The 23749-nt window shown below is 41.7% G+C and overlaps 1 protein-coding gene and 1 non-coding gene across 10 annotated transcripts in view; one reads left to right on the top strand and one right to left on the bottom strand.

The window, feature by feature from the left end:
- Positions 1 to 601: 601 nt before the first annotated feature.
- On the bottom strand, positions 602 to 674 carry TRNAR-ACG. The gene has a single exon. It is a non-coding gene; the product is annotated as a tRNA-Arg (tRNA).
- Positions 675 to 861: 187 nt separating this feature from the next.
- The window catches only part of SACM1L (SAC1 like phosphatidylinositide phosphatase), a 39211-nt gene continuing 16323 nt past the window's right edge, over positions 862 to 23749 (top strand). For 2 of the 9 annotated variants that reach the window (XM_023760860.1, XM_023760859.1), the window contains exons 1-9: positions 935 to 1083; positions 10294 to 10391; positions 12835 to 12909; positions 14883 to 15010; positions 16528 to 16677; positions 20492 to 20551; positions 21358 to 21391; positions 22408 to 22509; positions 23613 to 23698. In XM_023760860.1, the coding sequence (XP_023616628.1) occupies positions 1052 to 1083; positions 10294 to 10391; positions 12835 to 12909; positions 14883 to 15010; positions 16528 to 16677; positions 20492 to 20551; positions 21358 to 21391; positions 22408 to 22509; positions 23613 to 23698 (765 nt within the window). In that variant the 5' untranslated portion in view covers positions 935 to 1051. Of the gene's footprint in view, positions 1084 to 10293; positions 10392 to 10653; positions 10701 to 12834; positions 12951 to 14882; positions 15011 to 16237; positions 16376 to 16527; positions 16678 to 20491; positions 20552 to 21357; positions 21392 to 22407; positions 22510 to 23612; positions 23699 to 23749 lie in introns of those variants that run through there. The other 7 variants (XM_023760863.1, XM_006097123.3, XM_014462956.2 and 4 more) reach the window with 7 other exon arrangements.

The raw sequence follows: 23749 nt of genomic DNA, 5'->3' as shown, positions 1-23749 counted from the left end.
GACGCGATTACCACACCCATGTCTTAAGATTTCCCTATGGCATTGGGGGGCCAGGTTACCTTGGGACCCGGAGATCTCAAAGGACAGGGTTGCAGACTCCTTGCACTGCGGAGCGGCTCAGAGGCGCGCCGCCACACTGCAGCATTCCTGCCCCAAAGCGGGTCGGAGCTGGAGCCCACCCCATCCCTGTAACCTGACAGTCAGTGCACGGCTCTCCATACCACCGCCCGGCTTCCCTTCCACGGGGAAAAGGCCAGAACTGCAGCGCTCAGTGCGCCTTTGCGTCATCCGGTGGCTAAGCTCCGGCCATGGTACGCTCCCCCTCCCATGCCCACCGCACTCCAAACTGCTACCTTTCCAGCTGTGTCTTCTTAAATGTGCCCCCTTTTACAGAGACTCTTCAAGTGGATCATGAATAGGGAGCTTTGCAATTTACAAACCATCTCGTACAACTCCGGGTTCCAAATACAGCTTAAAAGATGACATTTCGGGCAAAAATAACGTTAAGATTTCAGATATTTAGCCTTTACACTTTAATCATAAGTCCTCCCCAAGAAAGGCCTGGATCATCTAAACCAGGTGGGGGCAAAAGTGTGCACCTCGAGCCAGCCAGGAGTCGAACCTAGAATCTTCTGATCCGTAGTCAGACGCGTTATCCATTGCGCCACTGGCCCGGTACACCCCAGTTCCTCGCAGCAATGTAGATTACCGCTTACGCAGTTTCAACAGGCTTCCTGACACCAGCGCTGCAATTCCGCCGCAGAGCCAGCCTAGGGCTCCTTAGGCTCCTCCTTTCCCCTGCAAACCCGCTCCGCCAATCCGCAGCGGCGACGTCATTGCGCTCCAACCCTTTACGTGCGACGCGTCTCCTGCGTGCACAAGAAGTTTGTCCACGGCCGCCTCCCGTCCGCTCGCTGGCCTGGCGGGGCGTGGGGAGGGGTGGGACCTGGGCGCTGCAGCCGCCGCGCCAGGGTGACCGGTAGCGCCGGAGCCGAGGTGGCGACGCGGGGCGGGGCGGGCAGAAAGAGGAGGAAGGAGGTGGTGTTGCGGGATGGCGGCGACAACCTACGAGCGGCTGAAGCTGTGAGTCCCGCGGGCGGGAGGCTGTTGACCGAAAGGGGCGGCGGGCGGGCGGGCGGCAGGTGCGGGCCGCTGTTCCCGGGGAAGGTTCCTGGGTCCCTGGGCAGCGGGCCGGCGTGGGGGCCCCTGGTCTCCCCGGCTCGGCCTTCGTCTCCCGGCGCGGCCGCCCCAACGCCCCGGCCGAGTCCCCACAGGCCCGGGGGCGGCGGTCTCGCCCGCCTTTCTCCGTCCGGCGCGGCCTCTACGCCCACGGCCGGAGCGCGCAGCTGCAGGCCGGCGTCCGCCAGCCGCGCTCGGCGTTGGGTTGCAGCCCTTCACGGTCCTCACTTTTTTGTGTGTGGGGTTTGTTTTATGTTGTTTTTTCTTTGCTTTTTTGGAGTGGTGGCGGCTAATTGTGTCCTTATTACTCAGCAGAGAAAGTTTTTTTTCTTATTTAATGGACCCGTGGCAGCTTGTGGGAGTCCACATGCAAATCGACAAACCTTTGGGCATGAAGCCTCCCTGACCCGTGTTTAGGATGCAGCGGGGGGTGGGGGGTGTAAAAAGTAAAGTGCAGTCAGTAGTCTTGGTCCTGGAAGGTTTACTTGGCTTTGAATATTGTACAACTCAAGCATAAAGCAGGGGCTGGAGTCCACGTTGACAGGCGGAGGCTAATCCGGAGGATTTTGGCGCTGCAGACCGACTTTTCGGCCCAAGCCACGTCCTTGAGGCTTTGAGAACAGGCCCTGGTTGTTGGAGTTATACATTAGGTATTTGTAAGGTTATTTTGGCTTGTCCCGGAAAAATAAAAACATGCGTTTCCCTTAGCGTGACCGGCCGGCCCCTACGCTGGTCTTGTCTGCGAATAACTTGGTTCTGCTCACTTTGTGTTGAGTGCTGGAGCCCCAGACTGGAAATCCAGTGGCTGTAGTCTGAGAAGGTCTTTGGCAGCAGCAGCAAGATGTAATCTTTGAGGAGCTTATCCATCCCCTCCATGAATTAAAATATCTTGGTACTTAAGCATAGGTATCCCGTTTCCTGGGCAGGGCTAGGAAGACATCAAAATGTGGTTTGGGCACTTGCTATGCTCCCCAGCCCCTCAAGCTCACTTAACTTTCTCGAAGGTTCAAACTTAGGGATGCAGAATTGGGAGTGAGGTCCTGTCAACACCAGGTATCTGGTAGAAAAGATGATTACTCTTCCCTCAGCCCATGCTGGTTTGCCGCTTCTCTTTACTGCTGAAATTCTCTTTGAAAACCGCAGCTGCACACTTCCCTCCAGATTTTCCTGGCCAAGTTTCCTTATTCTCTCCCAGTTCCCCTTTAAGGTGGTGATCACCTTGTTGGTGAATGAGTCCAGCTGTGTCTTTGACCCAGGGTGCAGGCGGGGCCGGTGTCACGTGTGCTCTGCTGGCTAATTAGGTTATTGCTGTCCATCTGATCCTTACTAAAGGGCTTCATATGATCCCGCGCCAGGTCTCAAGTGTGTTTAAGCAACTCGGAGCCTAGGCTTGCTGGAGTTCGGTTTCGGAATGCAGCTGAATTTTCCTGTGGTAAAGATTGAATGGGATGGGGAACTTGAGCTGCCAAGGAGGCACGAAGTGCACCAGTCCAGACCTTTAAAAAAAAAAAGAAAAAGCTCTACATCCATAAGAGAACGGAAATTGGGCCCTACAGTGATGAGACCGATGCTTTTGTATTGATTGTGTGTGGGAAGTGGAAACTATAAATGCGGGCGAAAAGTAAATGTGGGGTTATGTGAAAGGCATTCTCTAATTTGTCAGTCCTTGTTTCCCTGACAAAACGTTTTGAGTGTTTCTGTAAATGTAAAGATACAACCTTTTTGCAACTTTGTTTTTCTTTAAGGAGTTTGTGAGTTGAAATCTCCCCTCTTATTCCTTTTTGGCTCTTCCTGCTGTGGGCATGCTGGGCAAGGTTTTTAAATGTGGCCTGATCTAAGGAGTGTTCTTTCTTAGATGCATTTGGAGGTGAAAGTAGTTTCCAACCTATATTAGAGTTAGTAGGACACAAGAGCTGTTTTTAAAAATGTGTCTTGAGATTTTTAAAAAATAGGTTTTTATTGATTTTAGAGAGAGGGAAGGGAGAGGGAGAGAGAGAGAAACATGGGAGCCTTTGGTGCATGGGACGACACCCTACAACTGAGCCACACCAGTCAGCACTCGAGATGTGTTTTAAGAAAGATGCATACAAGAGATAGTTTGATAATATTTTATTATAAAAGTATTGTTACTGGGTTTATTTAAATATTGAGGTGCTTGGAATTCTAAATAATAATTTGTTCTGTATCATGCCAGACACTTTCTCGAGTCCATCTCTGTCCTGCTATGAAGTTCACCTTTCTAAGTGCTCTGGTTTCATCCTCTACTCCCTTGCTTACAATTTCCATTTCCGTTTTATGGATCTTTAGGATTAAGTCCCCGTTTCTAAGCCATCTGTACTTTTAGCCTCTTCACAATCTGTGCTCTAACTTTATTTCACAAAACTGCCCAGTGCCTTCTCCCCCCACACTCCCACTAGACTTGGCAATTTTTTTTATAGCTTAAAGCTTGGGCTTATTTTTATCCTTCTACCCAGAATGCCTTCTTCTTCTCTCCCCTCTTTACCTACTGAGCATATCTGTGATAGAGTTGAGAGATATCAGACTTTTTTTAGTCAGAACAGACTTAGATTTAAATCCTGACCTTGTTACTTGCTTTGTGTCCTGGCCATGTCACTTCTCTTTCTAAAATGGGTTTTCATCCACAAAATGAGAACATTACTATTTCATGGGATTATTTTAAGGATGAAATTCCCAGTGTACTTAACAGATGCTCACTTTCTCTGAGAAGCCTTTTTTCCACGTCATTCCCTTCACTGGGCTGCCAGACCAGTCTACTATCACAAGGATGAGACACTAAAAACGTCTATATGGTTTGCACATTCTGTCTCAGGATTGACTAACAGTATATTTACTGTCTCATGGACAAGAGGACTGAGAGTTACAGTGATCATTGTGTGCAACACTCACTTTGCCACCTAGAAATGATGAAATCACTATAAATACTTTTTTCTCCAATTAGGTTGCAAATATGTGGAATCTCTTAGCCTTGATTTCTCTCTCCTCCTCCTCAGTACCTAGCATAAACCCTTGGGTAGAGCAGATCCTCCGTGAGTCACCTGAGGAAAGGAACTTTCCAGTGTAGAACACCTACCAGCACTGCAAAAATTGAACAGTCTGGAGTAATTTGGATTGTAGCTTTGAAGTAGTAGCAACTTAAGTCATTTCATGTATATTAATGTATTTCCAAAGGCTCTGAGGTCATCATGGCTAAAGACAGGGAAATAGTTGCCCTTGCCCCGCAGTCAGGTCACAGCCCAGCCATGGCAGAACTGGTCTTGGAACAGCAGGCCCAGCGTCTAGTGATCTTTCCATTACACTGCATTATTCAAGTGACCTTTTTTCCCCTCTTATCAGATTGCTCTTGTCTTAGTCCGCAGACATGTCTGCTATAGAAATGAGTCACTTATAATTGAAAATAGTTATGTCCATATGGATTTTTTTTTAAATATATTTTATTGATTTTTTACAGAGAGGAAGGGAGAGAGATAGAGAGTTAGAAACATCGATGAGAGAGAAACATCGATCAGCTGCCTCCTGCACATCTCCTACTGGGGATATGCCCGCAACCAAGGTACATGCCCTTGACCGGAATCGAACCTGGGACCCTTCAGTCCGCAGGCCGACGCTCTATCCACTGAGCCAAACCGGTTTTGGCCATATGGATTTTTTAATATAGGAAACAGAATATTGATTTGTTCAGAATTTAAAATTCATACTTTTTAAACATCCAGGCAGTTCTTAATATTTTATGACTCCTTTTTCCTTTTAAGTGATTTGTGTATTCATGGATAATTCAGTGATAAAAATTTGAAATTACAAAATAATTACAACAAATCCATTCTTGGAAACATTCAAAGCATTTTTAAAAAAATTATTTTAAAAGGTCAACTGAAGTCCGTGTAAGGCAAGAAATCCTTTAGAAAGTGAATCAGGCAGGCTGACCTCTGAAGAAACATTGTTTCCTCCCTTAAGAAGTTGCCTTTCTTCTTAAAAGATTGTCATAGCTGTGAGGTCTGTCAGGGCAGATACATGCAACCGCGAAAACAGATGTAAACTAAGCTACACTGTGACATATGTGGTCTATCTAGTACAGTGAACATTCAGGTTATTTACACATCTCTCTGCAAGGAAGGAGGGAGGGAAGCTAAAATTATGCTCATAAATGTAGGCACAAATGATCTGAAGTTTGTTTCCAAGGCCTTGATTGGGTGGAGGTTCAGGCTAGAGAGTCTAGGTTAGGGCTAGGCTGCATTAGATCACTTGCTGGGCTTTTTTAAAATGTGTATTCCAAAGCTCCACATTTAGGCCTGCTGAGGCCTGGCAACCTACAAGTTCAGCCAGCTGTCCTGGTAGTTCTTATGCACTCTAACAGGTATGTTAGGGCTGGGCTGAGCTGATAGAAGAGCACTCTTTGGAGGGCCTGGAGCTCTGGAAGGTTTTGCTGTGGGTTAAAGCTTCATATTCGGTGGCATTTAGATCTGGTCTTATGAAGGAGACTGGTTTTTAGAGAGAATAGGTTTTAGGATGGACAGAATAGGAAGTAAATAGGATCTCAAGGATTTGAGGAAGAAGATGAAATTAAAATGAATTGGCTTCCTAGAAATATCAGCTTGGACTTGGGAATTGGGTTGGGCTTCTGGGTGGTCTGGGATGAACCTGGGCTATAGGAGAGGTGTCCAAGGAGTCACTCAACGAGGGAGCTACTGCTGGAACCCAAAGGGAGGAGGGAGGAGGATGGGTGGGAACACCTTCTGGGTATGGGTGTAGTAAGCTCACAGGAATGATTTGAGGAACCACCATCACACTGCTTTCAAATAGTAGCTGCATCATTTTATATTCCCAACAACAGTGCACAAGGATTCCGATTTCTCCACAGCCTCAACATGTGTTATTCTATTGTGTTTTGCTTTTGATTATAGTCATTCTAATGGGTGTAAGGTCAGCAAATAGTAATATTTTTGAAGTAGGTTAATTTTACTCATTGTGGTTTGACAGGATTTTGAAGAGGTCAGTTATTTCCTGAAATGTGTAAATGTTACATGGGGGGAAAGTATGTTTTCAGATACTAGAAAACCATATTGCCAACACTGAAAGAAAGTAAAAATGATATCTGATGTTTATATTATAATTAAATATATTGCCTGTCTTAAAATTTAACAAGGGTAATTTTCTTAAAAGCACTCTTAAAAGCTGTTGAATCCTGCCCTAGCCAGTTTAGCTCAGTGGATAGAGTGTCGGCCTGTGAACCGAAAGGTCCCAGGTTCGATTCCGGTCAAGGGCACATTCCGGGGTGGCAGCCACTCAATGATTCTCTCTCATTATTGATGTTTCTTTCTCTCCCTCTTCCTTCCTCTCTGAAATCAATAAAAATATTTAAAAAAAAAGCTATTGAATCCCAGGTGACTGTAAGGTTAAGTGTATTTATATTAAATATAATAGAATTGCCCTTGTTGAATTTAATTTTTATTTTCTAATTTTATTTTTAATAGTTCTTTATTGTTGAAAGTATTACATATGTCCCACTCCCCCCCCCCCCATTAACCCCCTCCAGCCCACCCTGAATTTAATTTTTAGTTGCTTGTGATTTCTTTTTCTTTTTTTGTCCCATATTTGGGCAGTAATCCATAAAAGGAAAAGTCAACCAAATGAAAGTTGACAATAGGAAGTAATTGTTATTTCAGTATTATGTTGTTTTTAGCTATCTCCCAAAATACTTGTCATCTTAACAGAAACTAGAACTCTGGGTTGATATTGAATCCCTGTCTTGAAGGAAACAAGGTGGTATTCTTGTTCAGTTAGAGGTTAAAATACCCATTGGTTTCTGATAACTTCACCAGAGGTTTATATAGGACCAGAGTTCTTTTCAGTATACAGTATCACTTTGAACTTGAGATTTTTTTTTATCAACAGCATAGTTAAGGAGCAAATCATGTTCTTGGAAGGGTTCCCCTTGTCTTAACTTCTAAAATCTATTTCATGAAATAAGCAATGTGAGATAGTTTTATAGAAATGAGCGACATCACAGCAATTGAGGACCTTTCTTTTTACATTAGGGAGAGGATTTGCTCCTAGATTTTTGGTTATGATTGAGTCTTCTGTCTTGGTTTCCATGTATTTATTACATCAAAAACTCAGTATGGCCTGTTGACTAGTTAATTTTGAAAAACTGCTGGCAAACTTGGCTTCTGTGACACATTGTTGACTTTCTAATCAGAGAAAACAAACCGCTCCCTCTTTCTCCTCTTTATTAGTTACATTATAACATCAAATCCAGTTAAAATGTGACCTGTCAAGATCTTTTCTTGCTAGGAGAAAGGAAAACAATTTTTAAAATTCTGTTTGTTCTGTCTGTCATTGAGCCAAAGAAGACATCAGTTAAAGGCCACATATAAAAACCGACTTAGCCCTGGCCAGTGTGGCTTGGTTGGTTGGAGCTTTGTCCCATACACCAAGAGATCTCAGGTTTGATTCCTGGTTAGGGCACATACCTAGGTTGTGGGTTTGGTCCCCAGTTGGGGCACTTAGGAGAAGCGAATGATCGAGGCTTCTCTCTCACTTCATTTCCCTCTCAGATCTATGTCTTCCCCCCTTCTTTCCCTCTTCCTTTCTCTCCCTCTCTCTCTCCCCATCCTTTGTCTCTGTCGAATCAATAGACATATCTTCTGGTGAGGTTTAAAAGAAAAGAAAAAAACAAACAACTTAATGTAGGTGTTTGTTATAGTCTAAGAAAATTGACTGGAACGTCTGCTATCATTTTGTGTGAAAAATACCAAGGGGAATGAATAAGCTTAGAGTCCTTGTCAACAGAGGCTTGGTAGCCTGTTTGGCGAAGATTAAAGACAAAAATAGTAAAACCATACTTACCAGCAAACATGAAACCACCGGGTGTTTACTTAAGTCTTTCTGACTCAGTAAGTGCTGGACAGTTAGTTTCCGCTAGCTTTTGAAATGAAACCTGGGAAGCATAAAGCTTAGAGAATAAAATCTGTTGTACTTCAGATCATTGTTAAGGCCAATTAATGAGGGGTGGGAAGTGGAAGGAGGGAAAGAAGAGGAAGACAGCAAAGGGACATGCAGGTGACTATGAGTTGGGATGACGCCTGCTATTATGACTAGTGGGATTCTGAGTCATTACTTGTCATTACTCTTCTTAGCTAGCAGTCACTGTTCTTATCGAGTTCTTAAGCTGTTTTCAATAACATTATCAGAATAGCCTGCTGGCAGCACCAGCACTTAGATTCCTGCCATATCTCCCAGAGCAGGGGTCCTCAAACTTTTTAAACAGGGGGCCAGTTCACTGCCCCTCAGACCGTTGGAGGGCCGGACTATAGTTTAAAAAAAAACTATGAACAAATTCCTATGCACACAGCAGCGGCAAAAACACCCGGCGGGCGGCATGTGGCCCATGGGCCATCGTTTGAGGACCCCTGTCCCAGAGAGATGACATCCGGCAGAAGTCAGAGCCCTTGGACCAGAACTCTCTGCCTTGATCTACAGTTACTCTTAATTTTATTTTAATCTCATGCATGTATGTGGTTTAAAAGTAAACAGTACACAAAGCTGATAATGAAGGCACTTCTCACTCCCAGTCCCCTCTGCCCCAGAGACATCTACTTTCAACTCTCCAAGCGATCGCTTCTGGTTTTTCACTCCAGAACAACATGTCTGTACTGCTGTTTCCTGGTTTTTTCATTTTTAGTCTTCTGAGTCTTCCTGCTTTAGAAGATGAGAATTCGGCTTTTATACCACATTCTTTTCCTCTCCTCTCCTCAGTGTAGTTATATTAAGATACTCAGTGGTCATATTGTTTTGGTTACTATGTAGATGTGGTTCAAATGAAGTCAGGAGTATAGTATAATTAATTACATAGTCTTATAAAAATGTGTTGTTTTTTTCTGGAATTGAAAAAGTGACCGTTTTCTTTTTACTAACTTTTATTAACTTTCAGTGTCGTTCTCACTAATTAATCTTCAGTTTCAGCAGTAAAACTCCTTTCAAACATATCAGGAAACTCAGTTCATTTTATTCTCTGAGGCTTACTCTGGGAGCCTCTGCCCCTGCTTTAATCTGGACGGGCTGTCCGTCCGGCCACAGAGCTGTCCTGAACCTCTCTGCACCGTCATTTCTTTCGCGTCTCCAGTGTGGAATTCCAAGTCTAACTCTCGATTTACTCTATTTTTGTGAAACTAATCTTTCCTTCTTTCTAAGAGTGAAAGAGGTGTCTTTTAAGATATGGCACACCTGGAAATGTTTCTATTCTGTTGTCACACTTGTTTGATCGTGTGGCTATATATAGAATTCTCACTTAGAAATTATTATCCTTCAGAATTTTGAAGACCTTGCTGTTGACTAGTCCAATAGTGTGGCTGTTGAATATTTCAGTGCTTCTTTTTCTTATTCCCCCACTTCTCCCTTCTTTTTGATCACAGTTGTGCCAGGAGCTTTTATATGTTGTTTCATTTAACCCCCAAAATTGAGCACCCCCAAAATTGAGCACCCCCCACACCCAGAATCTCCCACATACCTTTATTTTCTTAACAGCATTTACCACTGCCTGAAGTCACTGATTACTTCCTAGTATGTGGGTTGTCTTTCCTATTAAAATGTAAGCTCTGTGATCCAGGACTTTGTACACTAGTACCTAGAACAGGGCCTGGCATGGGGTAGACACTTGTAACTTGGCCAGCATTACATAGCCAGTAATAGCAGAGTCAGGATTAGAACCTTATTTGATGGGTATCAGAACTGAAGAACGGACAGGATGAATAACTTGCTCAAGGTCACACAGTACAGATAGTCTGGTTCTATAGATTGGGCTATTAACTACTATGTTACCTTCTGAACTGTGTTGAAGATATGGTAAATCAGAATTTATTATGATTTTCTTGTGTGAGTCAAATTGGTCGTTTTACAGCAAATTAAAATCTTGTCAGCATTAAATATACAAGTGAAAAGAGTGGCACTGAACACATAAGGACTGCATAACAGCTTCATCAATCCAGAAACTGGGACAATGATGTAAAATTTAAACCCGGCTGAAATTGTTATAATAAGTAGTTCTTTGGGAGTCTATTTCATTTGGTTTAGTTATTTATGGCTTTAAATTTCTCCTAGGCATATCACAACTGAAAAATTTTATGTGGAAGCTTGTGATGATGGAGTGGATGATGTGCTTATCATCGACCGGGTGTCCACAGAGGTTACCCTCTCAGGTATTTTACAGACAGGTTTACAAGTGTCAGAAAGACTTCATACCTAAGCTGCAGTCATTAAACTAATCAGAGGTGTGCCTGTGTGGGTCTCTGAGTATCTTACAAAGTTTTAATTCTTGCTACCTCATTTGATTTCTATGCATTAATTTTATGCTTTCTCCTTTTTCCGAAAAGGAGAAATGATTTTGAAAATTTTGCAATCTGTAAGGACTTAAAAAGATAATTATTTCTTTATTTGTTCCTTTATCTATACTCTTTACAGGATTGGTTTTGTTGATGTCCTAGTTCCTTCTAGCTGTAAGATTTAAGGTATTTTGAGTGTGAGGAGGTTGTTTTAGCATTAAGTGTGTGGAATGTTAATACCAGCTTTTGTTTTTAAAATATTCATGACTGTGAGGGTAATTAAAGAATGAAAAATAATATAAACATTACTGACAACAACTTCTGTTTTAGGCAAATAATCTTTGTAAGCGTTATCTATCTTATCCATCTGTCCAGTTATATTTCGGCTTTGCTTACCGGGTTTATCTCTCCCCCTGTCCTCCATACCCCCCGCACCCCCCCCCCCCCAGTTGTGTAGAACACTGATTTCTGACTAAATTAATGTGAAATAATTTTGGTGACAAATTAATGTACCATTATCACATTTAGAATTTCATTTTTTTTAAAAATTCACCTCTAGACCGAATTCTATATTTTTTCTTGAGTACAGCATTTGAGTGATCATGGAATAGGCATTGAGGACATAGTAAATATCCTTTCAACACATAACGTGAAATATGAAAATATTGCATAGGATAGTAAAGTGCAAGAAAGGCATGACTATACATTTCCATTTCCTTGGTTATGTGGTTAGTCTGGTAAGGGCCATAAATATAGTTTTCATTAGATCAAATTGAATTAGATCTCTGTTTCAGTTTGATCTGACATTTCTTGGTGGGTGCTCTCTCAATATAGCTGATCGGTTTTAACCAATGTCAGTGTCCTTCTCCTGAAGTTTAATTACACTACTTCTATATCCCCTATTGATACAACCTATTGATAAAAGCTATTTAGTATGAATGTATTTTCAATTGTTTTTGACTTTTTAGTGATATTTAATTTGTGGGTAGAGATTGCAGACCCATTTGAGTGGGTCATGAATAGTTTGGATGTAAAGATAATACCACACACTCATCAGTAGATACATGAAGAGATACTTTGACCTAAAGCCAGTGATGATGAGGGGTGACTTGCTCTGTTTCTGTCAGTTGGAAATGCAGACCATTGCCATGAAAAGAAGGATTTACTTTCTTCCATGAAAAACTAACCTATTAAAATTATCATGTTTTTATTGCTATTCCACTCCAGTTAATATAACTTATAGCTCTATCTATGTAAGTTTATCAGATGACCTCAATATACTCAGAATTTTCTTTGTGCTTTTCATCACACTCATATTCCTATATTTCATGTTGTTAATTGTGTGATAACATTGCTGAGTAAATTGAATTACTAGATAAAGCAAGTGAATTTTAGACCTTATTGAGAACTATTTTCTTCAGAGTAATAGGACTGCCTTTAGAAAAAAGAATTTGGATTTACAACAGTGTTTCAGTGATAATTAAACTGTGACCGGAAGAAAAGATTTATAGTCACATAAGTTTGGAAAACCATGAATTACACAGTGGGACAGTTTTGTTTTGCCTTAGGCCTTCTCAGAGCTTTTATTCTCCTGTGCATTCTCACTCTTCCTGGGAGAGGGGCTAGGGGTGATGTGGGCAAAGTAAAATAAGCTTATTTATTGGGGCATTATTCTCTAAACTGGAGTTCTACAAAATATGTTTTGTAAACATGTTGGCTAAAAGTTTAACAGTTATGAAATGAACCCTATAGTCTAAGATTAATAGATTAATTTATTAATAAGGGCATTGATAAAGTCACAGTTCATGGTGATGCCTCCCGACTGTACAAATTACTATTAGACACGAGGAGGAGGCTTTTCCTTCTTCTATCTCCCTTGAACCTTCACCTGCACTTCCCACATTCTTAGGCATAGCTAGGCAAGTCTTCGTTGCATTCCATTAGTTGCATGTTGAGATTAAAATCATGTCTCAACACTCCTCCCACTTACTTTCTAATTATCTTAAAGGGTTAAAGACCTTCTGGCAAGAGGTTGAATAAATTTAGTTGAAAATTGACATTAGAAATAACCCACAATTTACCTGATAGGAATGCTGAAGCATGTTAAATTTGACACCATATTTGGGACAGGCAGAGACCTTTGTAAATGTGGACATGCTTATTTTAAATTCTGCCCAAATGGAGGACTAATGAAGGAGTATTGCTTTGTAACAACAAATCATGTATGTTTACTTAATAGAAGTAATTGTTGAAATCAAACTAAATTTCCCATTCTTTTGGTGAATGTGTTCTGTGATTTTTTTTTTCTTCTCTTTTAAAGTCAAGAAAGATATTCCTCCTTCAGCTGTCACAAGACCAATATTTGGTATCCTGGGCACAATCCATCTGGTGGCAGGTAAGGAAGAAATAAGAAATAAGCTAAGATGGACAAATAAGGTAATTAAATTGACACTTGGAGTATAAGATGAAGGAGCACTTCATGTCATGCTTTAGGCAATAATCTGTAGATTTAAATATTTGTCATTAATTTCTAAAAATAATATACCCCAAATGGTTAAATTTATCAGCCTGAGGTTTTATTAAAAACGAATTTTTCATAAATTCTAAGAGGGTTTAAGTAAATAATTTAATGCATTGATGGATCAGAGTATTCTACTTTCAACTCTGGACTGAGTTGAATATGACGTAGTGCATGTTAGAGAATGTTACCTGATTCTGAGCAATTAGAAAGTGGTTTTGTTAGTCTAAATTTCATTTCATTGAACTTTTAAAAAATTCATGTTGTGTCAGGTACTGTGCTAAGTTATAAAAGATGTATGTCTTCCCCTAGACGGTTTGGCTCAGTGGATACGCCATCGGCCTGCGGACTGAAGGGTCCTAGGTTCAATTCCAGTCAAGGGCACATGCCTGGGTTGCAGGCTCAATCCCCAGTAGGGGGCGTGCAGGAGGCAGTCGATCAATGATTCTCTCTCATCATTGATGTTTCTCTCTCTCTCTCTCTCTCATCAATGATTCTATCTCATTATTGATGGTTTCTCTCTCCCTTCCCTTCCTCTGAAATCAGTAAAGATAATTTTAAAAAAGGAAGAAAATATGCAGTACTTTAAAAAAAAAAGATGTACGTCCCTTTTGGCCTCACTTTACAGTCTAGTGAAAGGCATGTTAGTAGTAAATTACTGCAGTACAGTGTGACAACGTCTAGGAGAGAGATGTACATAGGAAAACTGCCAGGGAGGGCACTTGTGAGTAGAGCCTCGAAGAGAGCTTAAGAATTAATTAGTGGGAAAGGCTTACCCTGTTTTATTTGTTGGGGGAGGTGGTGGCCAGGATCAGGGTTGGTGCATTGTGCGTGGTGCTGTGCTGGCTCCTTGATGCCTGACTGCTCATCTTTGTACTGATGCTCCAGACTTACGATGGGCTTCCATCCCAATAAACACATCATACTTAGGTTGGAAATATCCAAAGTAAGAAATGCATGTAATGTACCCAACTTACCGAACTTCATAGCTTAGCCTGGCCTACCTTAAACGTGCTCAGAGCACTCACATTAGCCTACAGCTGGGCCGCATCTCTGATACATGAACACACCAGTTTACCCTCATGATCGTGTGCCTGACTGGGAGCTGCGGCCCTCGGCCACTGCCCAGCATCATGGGAGGGTCTCCTACTGCATATTGCTAGCCTGGAAAAGATCCACATTCAAAAATTGAAGTATGGTTGCTACTAAATGCATATTGCTTAGCACCATTATGAAGGAGAAAAATCCTAAGTCAAACTATCATAAATTGGGGACCATCTGTAACATTGCATTAACCAGTTATACTACTGCCCCAGCACTTTTCTCTACCATTATAGAATGACAGACATGAAGGACATAGGAGTGGTGTAAATGGGACCTTGTCCTACAGAGGCCAGATCTTACAACTATGTTGATTTAGGCTACACACTGGGAAATGTATTAGCAGAAACCTGTCTGCCTTGGGGATAACAGGAGAGAGAGAGAGAGAGAGAGAGAGAGAGAGAGAGAGAGAGAGAGAGAGAGATCGATCTTCTGTCTCTACTTTGATCTGCTAAAATCACAGCTTCAGCTACCAAAAGCTTTTGCGTTTATCTTTTTGAGAAAAATAATTTGAACTTTCAATAGGAATTTTTCTAAATAATATGCTGGCCTTACTATTTATAAATTATAAGATTGCTTTAAAAAAGTATGGGCCTTTTCTCTGTATAGCACATTCGCTAGCCTTTGGAGTTTATTTTTATTTTATTTTATTTTTTTTGCCTTTGGAGTTTAAACAAGGACCACTTACTACTTTTGGCATTAGAGTTGCCTTTTTATATTTATCTGAGTTTGGCTTTGCTTTTTTGCAGGAAATTATCTAATTGTCATTACCAAAAAGATAAAAATAGGTGAATTTTTCAATCATGTAATCTGGAAAGCAACAGATTTTGATATTCTTTCTTATAAGAAGACCATGTTGCACTTAACTGATATTCAGGTAAGAAATGGAAGCACTTACTAATTGCAAAACCCAAAGTAGTACCATGGGTGAAGAGGGAGGTGGAATACAAAGAATGTTTGCTGGATTTTTTTAAGCCTCATTATTTAACCATTAAGCAAGGTCGCTTTACATACTTTTACACCTAGCCATAAAATGTATTTAAAAAATTCTTCATATATTTAATTTCTCTTGGTTTTTATTTTAAACTGACTCAGTTCTTAAATTGTGAAATTTCATATGGAGAGAAAAGGACAAACAGAAAATGCATGTTCTCAACACCCAATTTTGATTTCATTTTTTTTTGTAAAAGAAATAAAATGTTAGATACCTTTGAAGTTGCACTCATCCTGTTGCGTTCCATCTTTCCCCATAAAAATTTTTTTCTTCACTTTTTCCACATGTGACTATAAATATGTGTGTATATGTGTTCAAACAGTCCTCTTTTTGCACGATTCCTGTATGCATGGATTTCAGTTAGCATGGTTAGTTAATATCAGTCTTCCAACAACATGGTTTATATTTCAGTTATCCTGGTATACTAACTAAATATTATCCCACTAAAGATGAAAGTGCAGACAAAAAGTGACAACTCTAAGAGTGAAATTCACATTGAACATAAATGGGGTGTGGAAGAAATAGCTGACTGTGCGAATGCTGTTATTGTCGCTGTTCAAGAGACTCTAAATACACAGCGAGAGGTCTCGGTGAAGGTGAACTTATTAATATTAATGAAGTGCTTATGTCTCATAATTACCAAACATCAACATTTATTTTTAAAAATCTCTATTTATTGATTGTTTTGAGAGAGAGGGAAACATCCATTTGCTGTTCCACTTATTTATGCATTCATTGATTCTTGTATGTGTCCTGGCCAGGAAAACAGTTATTTTTAAAACAAAGATTAAAATAAATGTCAATCTTGGTATTTATTGGGAAAGCCAGCTAAAATTATTAACAGAAAATATAGATATTACTTTTACAGGGTTTTTCTTTTTAATATAAAAAGAAAAAGAATTCTACCCCAACCAGTAAAGTTTCTTAAGAACGGGATGTTATTATTCTCTTGTTATTTACTAGGTTACTGGGCCCTTCGTGAATTTATGTTTTTCATTTGATAAATGAGGATAATACTAATCTAGCAGGGTTGTTTTTGAAGGTAGAAAATCTATGTAAAGTATCTGGGACACAGTAGGTCATAACCTAAGTTGGTGATGTTTCATTAAAATAACTCTTCTGCCTATAGAGTAAAAATTGTGAAGGACATCAAAGGGAAGGAGTTCTGCCTCATCAATGTAGTCATACGTTACACTAGTTATTGAGTATCATCTGGAGTCAGGAACTGTCCTAGGTCCTGGGGAAATGGTGAGCATCCCTCCCTCCCCCAACCCAGTCCTTGTGCCAGTGATATTTAATAGGGCCAGACTAACAGGTTTTTATTTTCATTCTTTCTTCATGTTGACAGATTCCTTTCAAGTCTGAGGTAGACTGATTTTTTTTATCTCCTTTGTTTACAGTTACAAGATAATAAAACCTTCCTAGCAATGATAAACCATGTATTGAGTGTGGATGGGTTTTACTTTTCAACCACATATGATTTGACCCATACTTTGCAGCGACTATCCAACACTAGTCCAGAGTTTCAAGAAATGAGTCTCTTGGAAAGGGTAAGCTTAATTGACAGGTATTTTTACTTATTTGGGGTTCTTTTTTTTAAGGGGCATATCTGTTTCTTCCATAAAAATATATATTGCTTTTTCTAAATCCTGGCTGTATCAGGATTATGTATGGGGCTTTGAAAATTTACCATGTTTCAGATATATGTCAATTCCCAATTTAGGACCCCAGTCTGTATGTTACACAGACAGGACTGAGAGCCATGACTTAGGTAGTCAGAAATGCAGTATAAATACAGACATTGGTAATCCCCTAGCTCTAGGTGTTCTACAGCCTTAACATATATTAGTAACACTAGAGGCCCAGTGCACAAAAATTTGTGCACTGGGGGGGGGGGGGTAGGTGTCTCTCAGCCCGGCCTGTGCCCTCTCGCAGTCTGGGACCCCTCGGGAGATAACGACCTGCTGGCTTAGGCCTGCTCCCCGGTGGCAGAGGGCAGGCCCAATCCCTAGGTGCAGCCCCTGGTCGGACTCAGAGCAGGGCCGATTGGGGAGTTGGGGCGCCGCCCCCTGTCATGCACAGAGCAGGGCGGATCGGGAGGTTGCGATGCCACCCTCAGTCACACTCAGGGTAGGGCTGATTGGGGGGTTGGGGCACCGCCCCCTGTCACACTCAAGGCAGGGTCGATGGGGAGGTTGCAGTGCCACCCCCTGTCACGCACAGAGCAGGGCCAATCAGGGGGTTGGGGCGCTGCCCCCTGTCACCCACAGAGCAGGGCCCATCAGCGGGGTTGGGGCTCCATACCCTGTCACGCACAGAGCAGGGCCCATCAGGGGGGTTGGGGAGCTCCCCCCTGTCATGCACAGAGCAGGGCCCATCGGGGTTGGGGAGCTCCCCCCTGTCACGCACAGAGCAGGGCGGATCAGGGGGTTGGGGCGCCGCCCTCTATCACCCACAGAGCAGGGCCGATCAGGGGGTTGGGGCGCCGCCACTGTCACACTCAGGGCAGGGCCGATGGGGAGGTTATGGCTCTACCCCGTCACACACAGAGCAGGGCCCGTGGGGGGGAGGGGGGTTGGGGCGCCGCACCCTGTCACACACAGAGCTGCAGGGCGATCAGGGGGTTTGGGCGCTGCCCGCTGTCACGCTGATCCCAGTGCCGGGAGGCCTCGCTGATCCCGGTGCCGGGAGGCATATTACCCTTTTACTATATAGGATAGAGGCCTGGTGCATGGGTGGGGGCCGGCAGGTTTGCCCTGAAGGGTGTCCTGGATCAGGGTGGGGGTCCCCACTGGGGTGCCTGGCCAGCCTGGGTGAGGGGCTGAGGGCCGTTTTCCGGCTGGCGGGTGACTGAAGCTCCCAACCGCTCCTTTTTTTCTTTTTTATTCTGGGCCAGCTTTAGCTCTGAGGCCTCGCTGCTGAAAACATTGATACAATGTTGCGGTCAGGCTGGCTGAAGCCTGGCTGACTGAAAGCAGGTTTTTGGGGTTTTGTTTAGCTTCTATATTTGCAACATAGTTGCTTAGAGTTGCAGCTGAGAGGCCGGCAAGTCAGGCGGGGAACGTTGCAGTCCGCCGTCACTGGAGCAAGCAAGCCTCCCTGTTCGCTTGAGTGCATGGCTGCCGGCCGCCATCTTGGCTGACAGTTAATTTGCATAAGGATATGCTGATTATCCAATGGGAAGGGTAGCGGTTGTACGCTAATTACCATGTTTCTCTTTTATTAGTGTAGATAGTTATGCTTAAAAAATAGATGTTCTAACAGGCAGTGAGTGTTCTTTCTGCAGTGGAGTTACTTATAGTTTTTGCAGCTGAAAAAGTAACAACTTACTGACTTAAGAACTTGCTTTTTTTGTTTAAGATGGGGTTTTTTTTTTTGTTATTTTTTAAAGATGAACATAACTAGGCCTCAGATTATCTCATCTTAAAAGTGCTGCTGTAGGAACCTGGATGATTGCTGTCTTGATTTTTTATTAACAAACCTTAGTTGTGTTTAGGTGGCAGAAAGAAAATAAAAGGTTGCTGTCAGTTATGTATTAGATTGAACCATAAGAAATTGCCAGTAATTGACCAGTTTTGACCAATAAAAATGGTAATTTCATTTAGTTCAACCTAAATCAATGTTTTGTTGATTTGCATTATTAAGATTTCATACTCTAATCTAGAACAATTTATGTAGGTTTGTCTATAAATTCAGGTGTAAGCTAAGCAATCAAGAAATTTGGCTTTTAACTACAAAGAAACTTGCTTTTTAAAGCAGTTGCTACATTCTGAATCTGCATTTGTCAAATGTCTCTCAGATGCCTGTTGTGGACCAGGCACTGTATTAGCCACTTAGGGACACAGAATGAACTGACAAGGCCCTGCATTGTGGGAGCCTGCAGTCTCCTGGGGAAGCGAAGTCCAGGCAATCACAAAACAAGGGGCACTTGCTGCCGTGGCGATTTGTGCCAAGTGTAGCGGGGTCCTGAGGAAGGCGGGTCTCATTCTGTCTGCGGGAGTCAGGGACGGCTTTACAAAGATAACTTTTGAGCTGAGATTGAATGATGAATAGACCTTAGTGGTCAGGTGACAATGGGAGAGGGGGGTTCCGGGCAGAGATGGTAACAGTATTAGGCTAAACTGAAAAAGAAGCTGTCACATCTGGGGATGCGGAAGGAATATTTTGTCAGCTAATCAAGAGAGTCATTCAGGTTAACATAGGGAATCACAAAAGTGATAAAGACACCACCTATGCTTTAAATGTTTTAGCTTCACGTGAAATTTTACATTGACTGGTCAGTTTTTTTTTATGTAGTACCATAGGCTTTTCTTTGTTTTTGGTTCCTTGGTTCCTAATTGTCTTCTCTGGATAAATTACATCCATAACACTTCCCAGTTTGAATCTCTAAAGATTTTGACACAGAGCAATCTGTTTGCAGAATCCTATAGATTTTCGCTGTGCCACTCCCACTTCTAATTCAGCAGCAGCTTTGTTTCAGCAATTTGCCTTTTATCAAGTTAAATTCCAAACCATTCAGCTTTATAGAAACAGCAGCTTGTTTTTAAATCACATTTCATTGATTTATAAAATATTTCGTTAAACTGTGTAATGATGAATAACAAGTACAACTGGCCCAGACCAAAGTGGAACACACACCTGAATCTTGGGAAGTGTACCATCCACCTGGTTATAACTAAGCACAAGAGCCACTCCCTGCAACTCTCAGCTGGTGGTCGTGGGCGAGGTGGGAGTGGCGTGTCAGTTGGTGCGTTTTATAAAGAGAATGGAGAGAATTGATTAATCTGAGTTGTTGAAGGAGCTTCTTATGTATTTACAGTTTGAACATCAGAATGGCCAGAGATGAGATCAGAGAGTTAAGTAGGGGCTGCCAGATCCCAGGCCTGGTGAGGCCATGCGAAGCTTTGGCTCTTTAGATGACAGAGAGCCAGTGAAGACTTCCCAGCAGACAGGAGACCTGACCTACCTGTCCTGTTAGAGAATTGCTGGCAGCGTGTGGAGGGACCAGTGGGAGGGGCAAGGCCAAGACTTGACTTCATTAGTTAGGCTGGAGTCAAGTGCTGCTGAGGTGGTGGGAGTAGGGATGTAGAAGAGAGGGCAGATTTGGAAGAAGACTTTGGACTAAATTGACGAAATATATGAGCAAGAAAGATCCTGAGAGGACTCCCAGGTTTCTGGGCCAGCAGCACTGGCTTGAGGCAGTGAGGCAGGAAACCCAGAAGAGGAGGGCCCGATTTGAGGGGAAGGGTTTTGTTTGGAGCCTGTCAAAGCCACCAGGTGGAAACATTGGTTGTCATATTTTTCTTTCTGTAGAAACTCACCTTGCCAAGAGATGTTTTATTAATTGTAAAACTTCTCTCTTAGGCAGATCAGCGGTTTGTATGGAATTGTCACCTTCTGAGAGAACTTTCTGCGCAGCCAGAGGTAATGTACACTAAATAAAACCTGCTTATTTGTTACAGTCCAAGTTTCAATTGCCTACATAGTATAAATGGCTCCCTAATCACCAAAGATTTGGGCAAATAATTCTGATTTAACTCTGTTTATGACTATTAAACTTGGGTCAGGTCTGCCATCTCCGGTTGTATCTCCTGTAGGAGCCTTAAGTAAAAATACACTGTTTTTATAAGTAAGAGGGAGATAATGGGTTTTAGTGGACGAATAATGGAGAAATGAGGAGCCAGAGCCAAGACCCAGGCAAGTGGAGAGCTCTGCATTTGTCTTCCTGTGGGGATGTGATTCCATAGGCGTCACCTTCCTCTGTCCTTCGTTTATACAAACAATGAGGACCAACTAGTAGGCATAATATGGTGAATCCGGTTAAACAGATTTGCCTACTGGCTTTATTTTTTGTCATGTGCTTTTCTTCTTGGGGACAAAGTAGTTTGAGCTGCAGACAGCCAGTGTGGGCACATCTTTTCCCTAGAGGAGTGGAGTTGTTGGAGACAAAGACTGAAAAGGAGGGAGGAAAATGTTCTGCAACTGCAGTGGTTTCATTAGTGTTCTAAAATCTGAGTAGTCAAGCCCAAACAATCATAGCACATTCTTGAATTTTCTAATTGAAAAGACAATGTTACATGAGAGAAGTTTCTTTATTAAGTTACCCATAAGATTACTACCTTGTTATACTCGTATGTTACCTCCTCATGTGTGAATACATTTTATATAGTGCTGTTTGTTTACTTTTAAACTATATTTAGTCCTAAATGTAATGTATGTCTTCATTTCAGGTCCATCGGTTTGCTCTTCCAGTATTACACGGCTGTATCCTTACATGATACTCTAGTTTTCTAGCAGTCTTTGTTTGAATACTGTTACAAGGCAGATTTAGTGACAGCCTCAAATATTGCATGAGGAGAGTCTCAAATATTGCAGAATCAAATCAAAAGCAATTTATAATTCTATAATTATCTAATTGTAAGTTTACTTTAAAAACTAATCTTTATCATGGAGATTATAATAAAAATAGGGAAGGAACATGAGCTGGCTGTTGAAGGACAAGCACTGTATGCTGATGAGTGCCTAGAATCAGGACGGTGCCCTGCAGAGATGGAGGTGATCTTCCTGTCTAGGCAATTTTAGAATAGTTTATTCATGAGGAAATAATATTGTCACAGGCTTAATGTGAAGCTTTAAATTAATGTAGTTTCTTGATTAGAGGTATAGTCACATGTTTTGCATACATACAGAGAGATCAACAAGATCCAAGGCCCCAAGGCAGGCGCATGCCTGGAGCAGAGAGAGTGGCGGTGTGATTAGAGAAGTAGCTGTGCCGAGATTACGCAGGGCCAAATAGGCCGTGCCTTTTAGTTCAGCCGTGATGAGAAACTGTTGGGATCTAAATAGAGGGTGGGCATGATAAGACAAAGGAGAGCAAGGGAGGATGCAAGGAATGATTAGGAGGCAGCCTCAGTAATCCAGGTGAGGGGCAACGTTGCCTAAGACTTAGAGGATAGCAGTTATGGTGTTGAAAATGGGCAGGTTCTAGATATATTTTGTAGGTAGAGCTAGCGGGATTTTCTGACAACTTGTACATGGGATATGGAAGAGAGGTGGTTTCTCAAAATTTACTCTTTTGACCAGAGTACATGGAAGGAAGCCATCCACTGAGGTGGGGAAGAGCCTAGAGGTGGGAGGGAGGCTGAAGAGTATTCAGAGTTCCATTCGGACATGTGAAGCTTGAGATTTCTGTAGACATCCAGGTAGATTTAGTCATACCAAACTCCTCTCTTTCATACACGTGATTTCTCTGTATGTTATATTTACTTAATGTAGTTAAGTTATTACTATGCACTCGTGTTCTATTAATGGAAAGTACTTTGATTGGATTCTCATCTCGAGGAGGAGTTGCTTCAGAGCTGGCGTGCGCTATTACGTGAGAGGTAGGATTAATGTTGTCCAGTGTGCTGCAGTTCTGGGTTATATCTGTCACTACTGAATGTGACATGACTGTAATCTTTTGTATTTTATTTGTTTTCATTATCATTTGAAAGCCTCAATAGATACTTATCTGCTGCTTCATTATAAGAATTAATTAGGTCTTCTGTGCCTTACTCCAGCCACTGTATTATGTTGCAAACGTTAAGAGACCCTATACACCGCTTCTTCCTGCTCTAAGAGGCACCGATCATGTTATTTGCTGGATGTGTGACAGCAAGCTGAACTCTGTAGTTTCAGTAACCTGAAATCATAGCAGAAAGTATTTTCTCTTATTATTCTTGGTTTCTTTGCATGCATAAAGCTAGACATGTGACTTTATGCCTTCAACTTTAAAGATCTACATTTGTTCTCTAGGCTTTGTACTAGCAAATGCTAGTTTCCTTAAACCAAGCCTTTAAAATCTGTATTAAAAGTTACTGTCATTATGAAAAGGAGTTTCTCTCTCTCTTTTTTTTTTTTTGCCAGACTATCAGAGTAAAATCCTGTGGACCTTTAGATAAATCGTAGAAGTTTGGGGCCAGGGAGTTATTTGGTTACTCTCCCTTATTGTAGATAATACAGCAGAGGAAGAGAGACACTAAATGAGTGAGGTGGTTAAGATCACAGAACCTTCCACCCTCTCATAATCAATGGAAAAAATATCGGGTGAGGATTAACCAAAAAAACACAAACAACAAAACACCCTGGGATTTATGGACAAACTTTCAGGAGTCCTTGAGAATTTGTAATTTTTTTCCTTTACAATATATCTCAAGTTTGAGAAACACTGTTTTTGAGGAATCATAGGATTGTATATGTATAAACAGCTGATATATTAATATTAAATAACCAACTTTATTTGTTAACAGGTCCTTAACACTCCCCTTTAAGCCTGTTTAAAATGAGCATCTATTAGCTTTCTGGTCACGTGTTAATGCATTTGTTTTTATAAGTACTTTTCCACTAATTTGAACTGACTTAATTCTCTCCAAGTTAAACTGAACTAGTGAGTTTCTGGTGTGTTTCTTATGTGATAAACATAGTTAATTTAATTTTTTCAATTTAGGGATTGATTCTGAAGGCCACGCAGCTAACTTTGTAGAAACAGAACAAATTGTTCACTACAATGGAAGCAAAGCTTCATTTGTCCAGGCAAGTTAACATGTCTGTGGGCAGCCAGCCAGGTGAGCTGGCCTTTCTGCT

This window comes from Myotis lucifugus, unplaced genomic scaffold, assembly GCF_000147115.1.
Source record: "Myotis lucifugus unplaced genomic scaffold, Myoluc2.0 scaffold_195, whole genome shotgun sequence".
Taxonomy (NCBI): Eukaryota; Metazoa; Chordata; class Mammalia; order Chiroptera; family Vespertilionidae; genus Myotis; species Myotis lucifugus.
The sequence above is the reverse complement of the archived record's forward strand: the minus strand, read 5'-3'. Positions and strand labels throughout refer to the sequence as shown.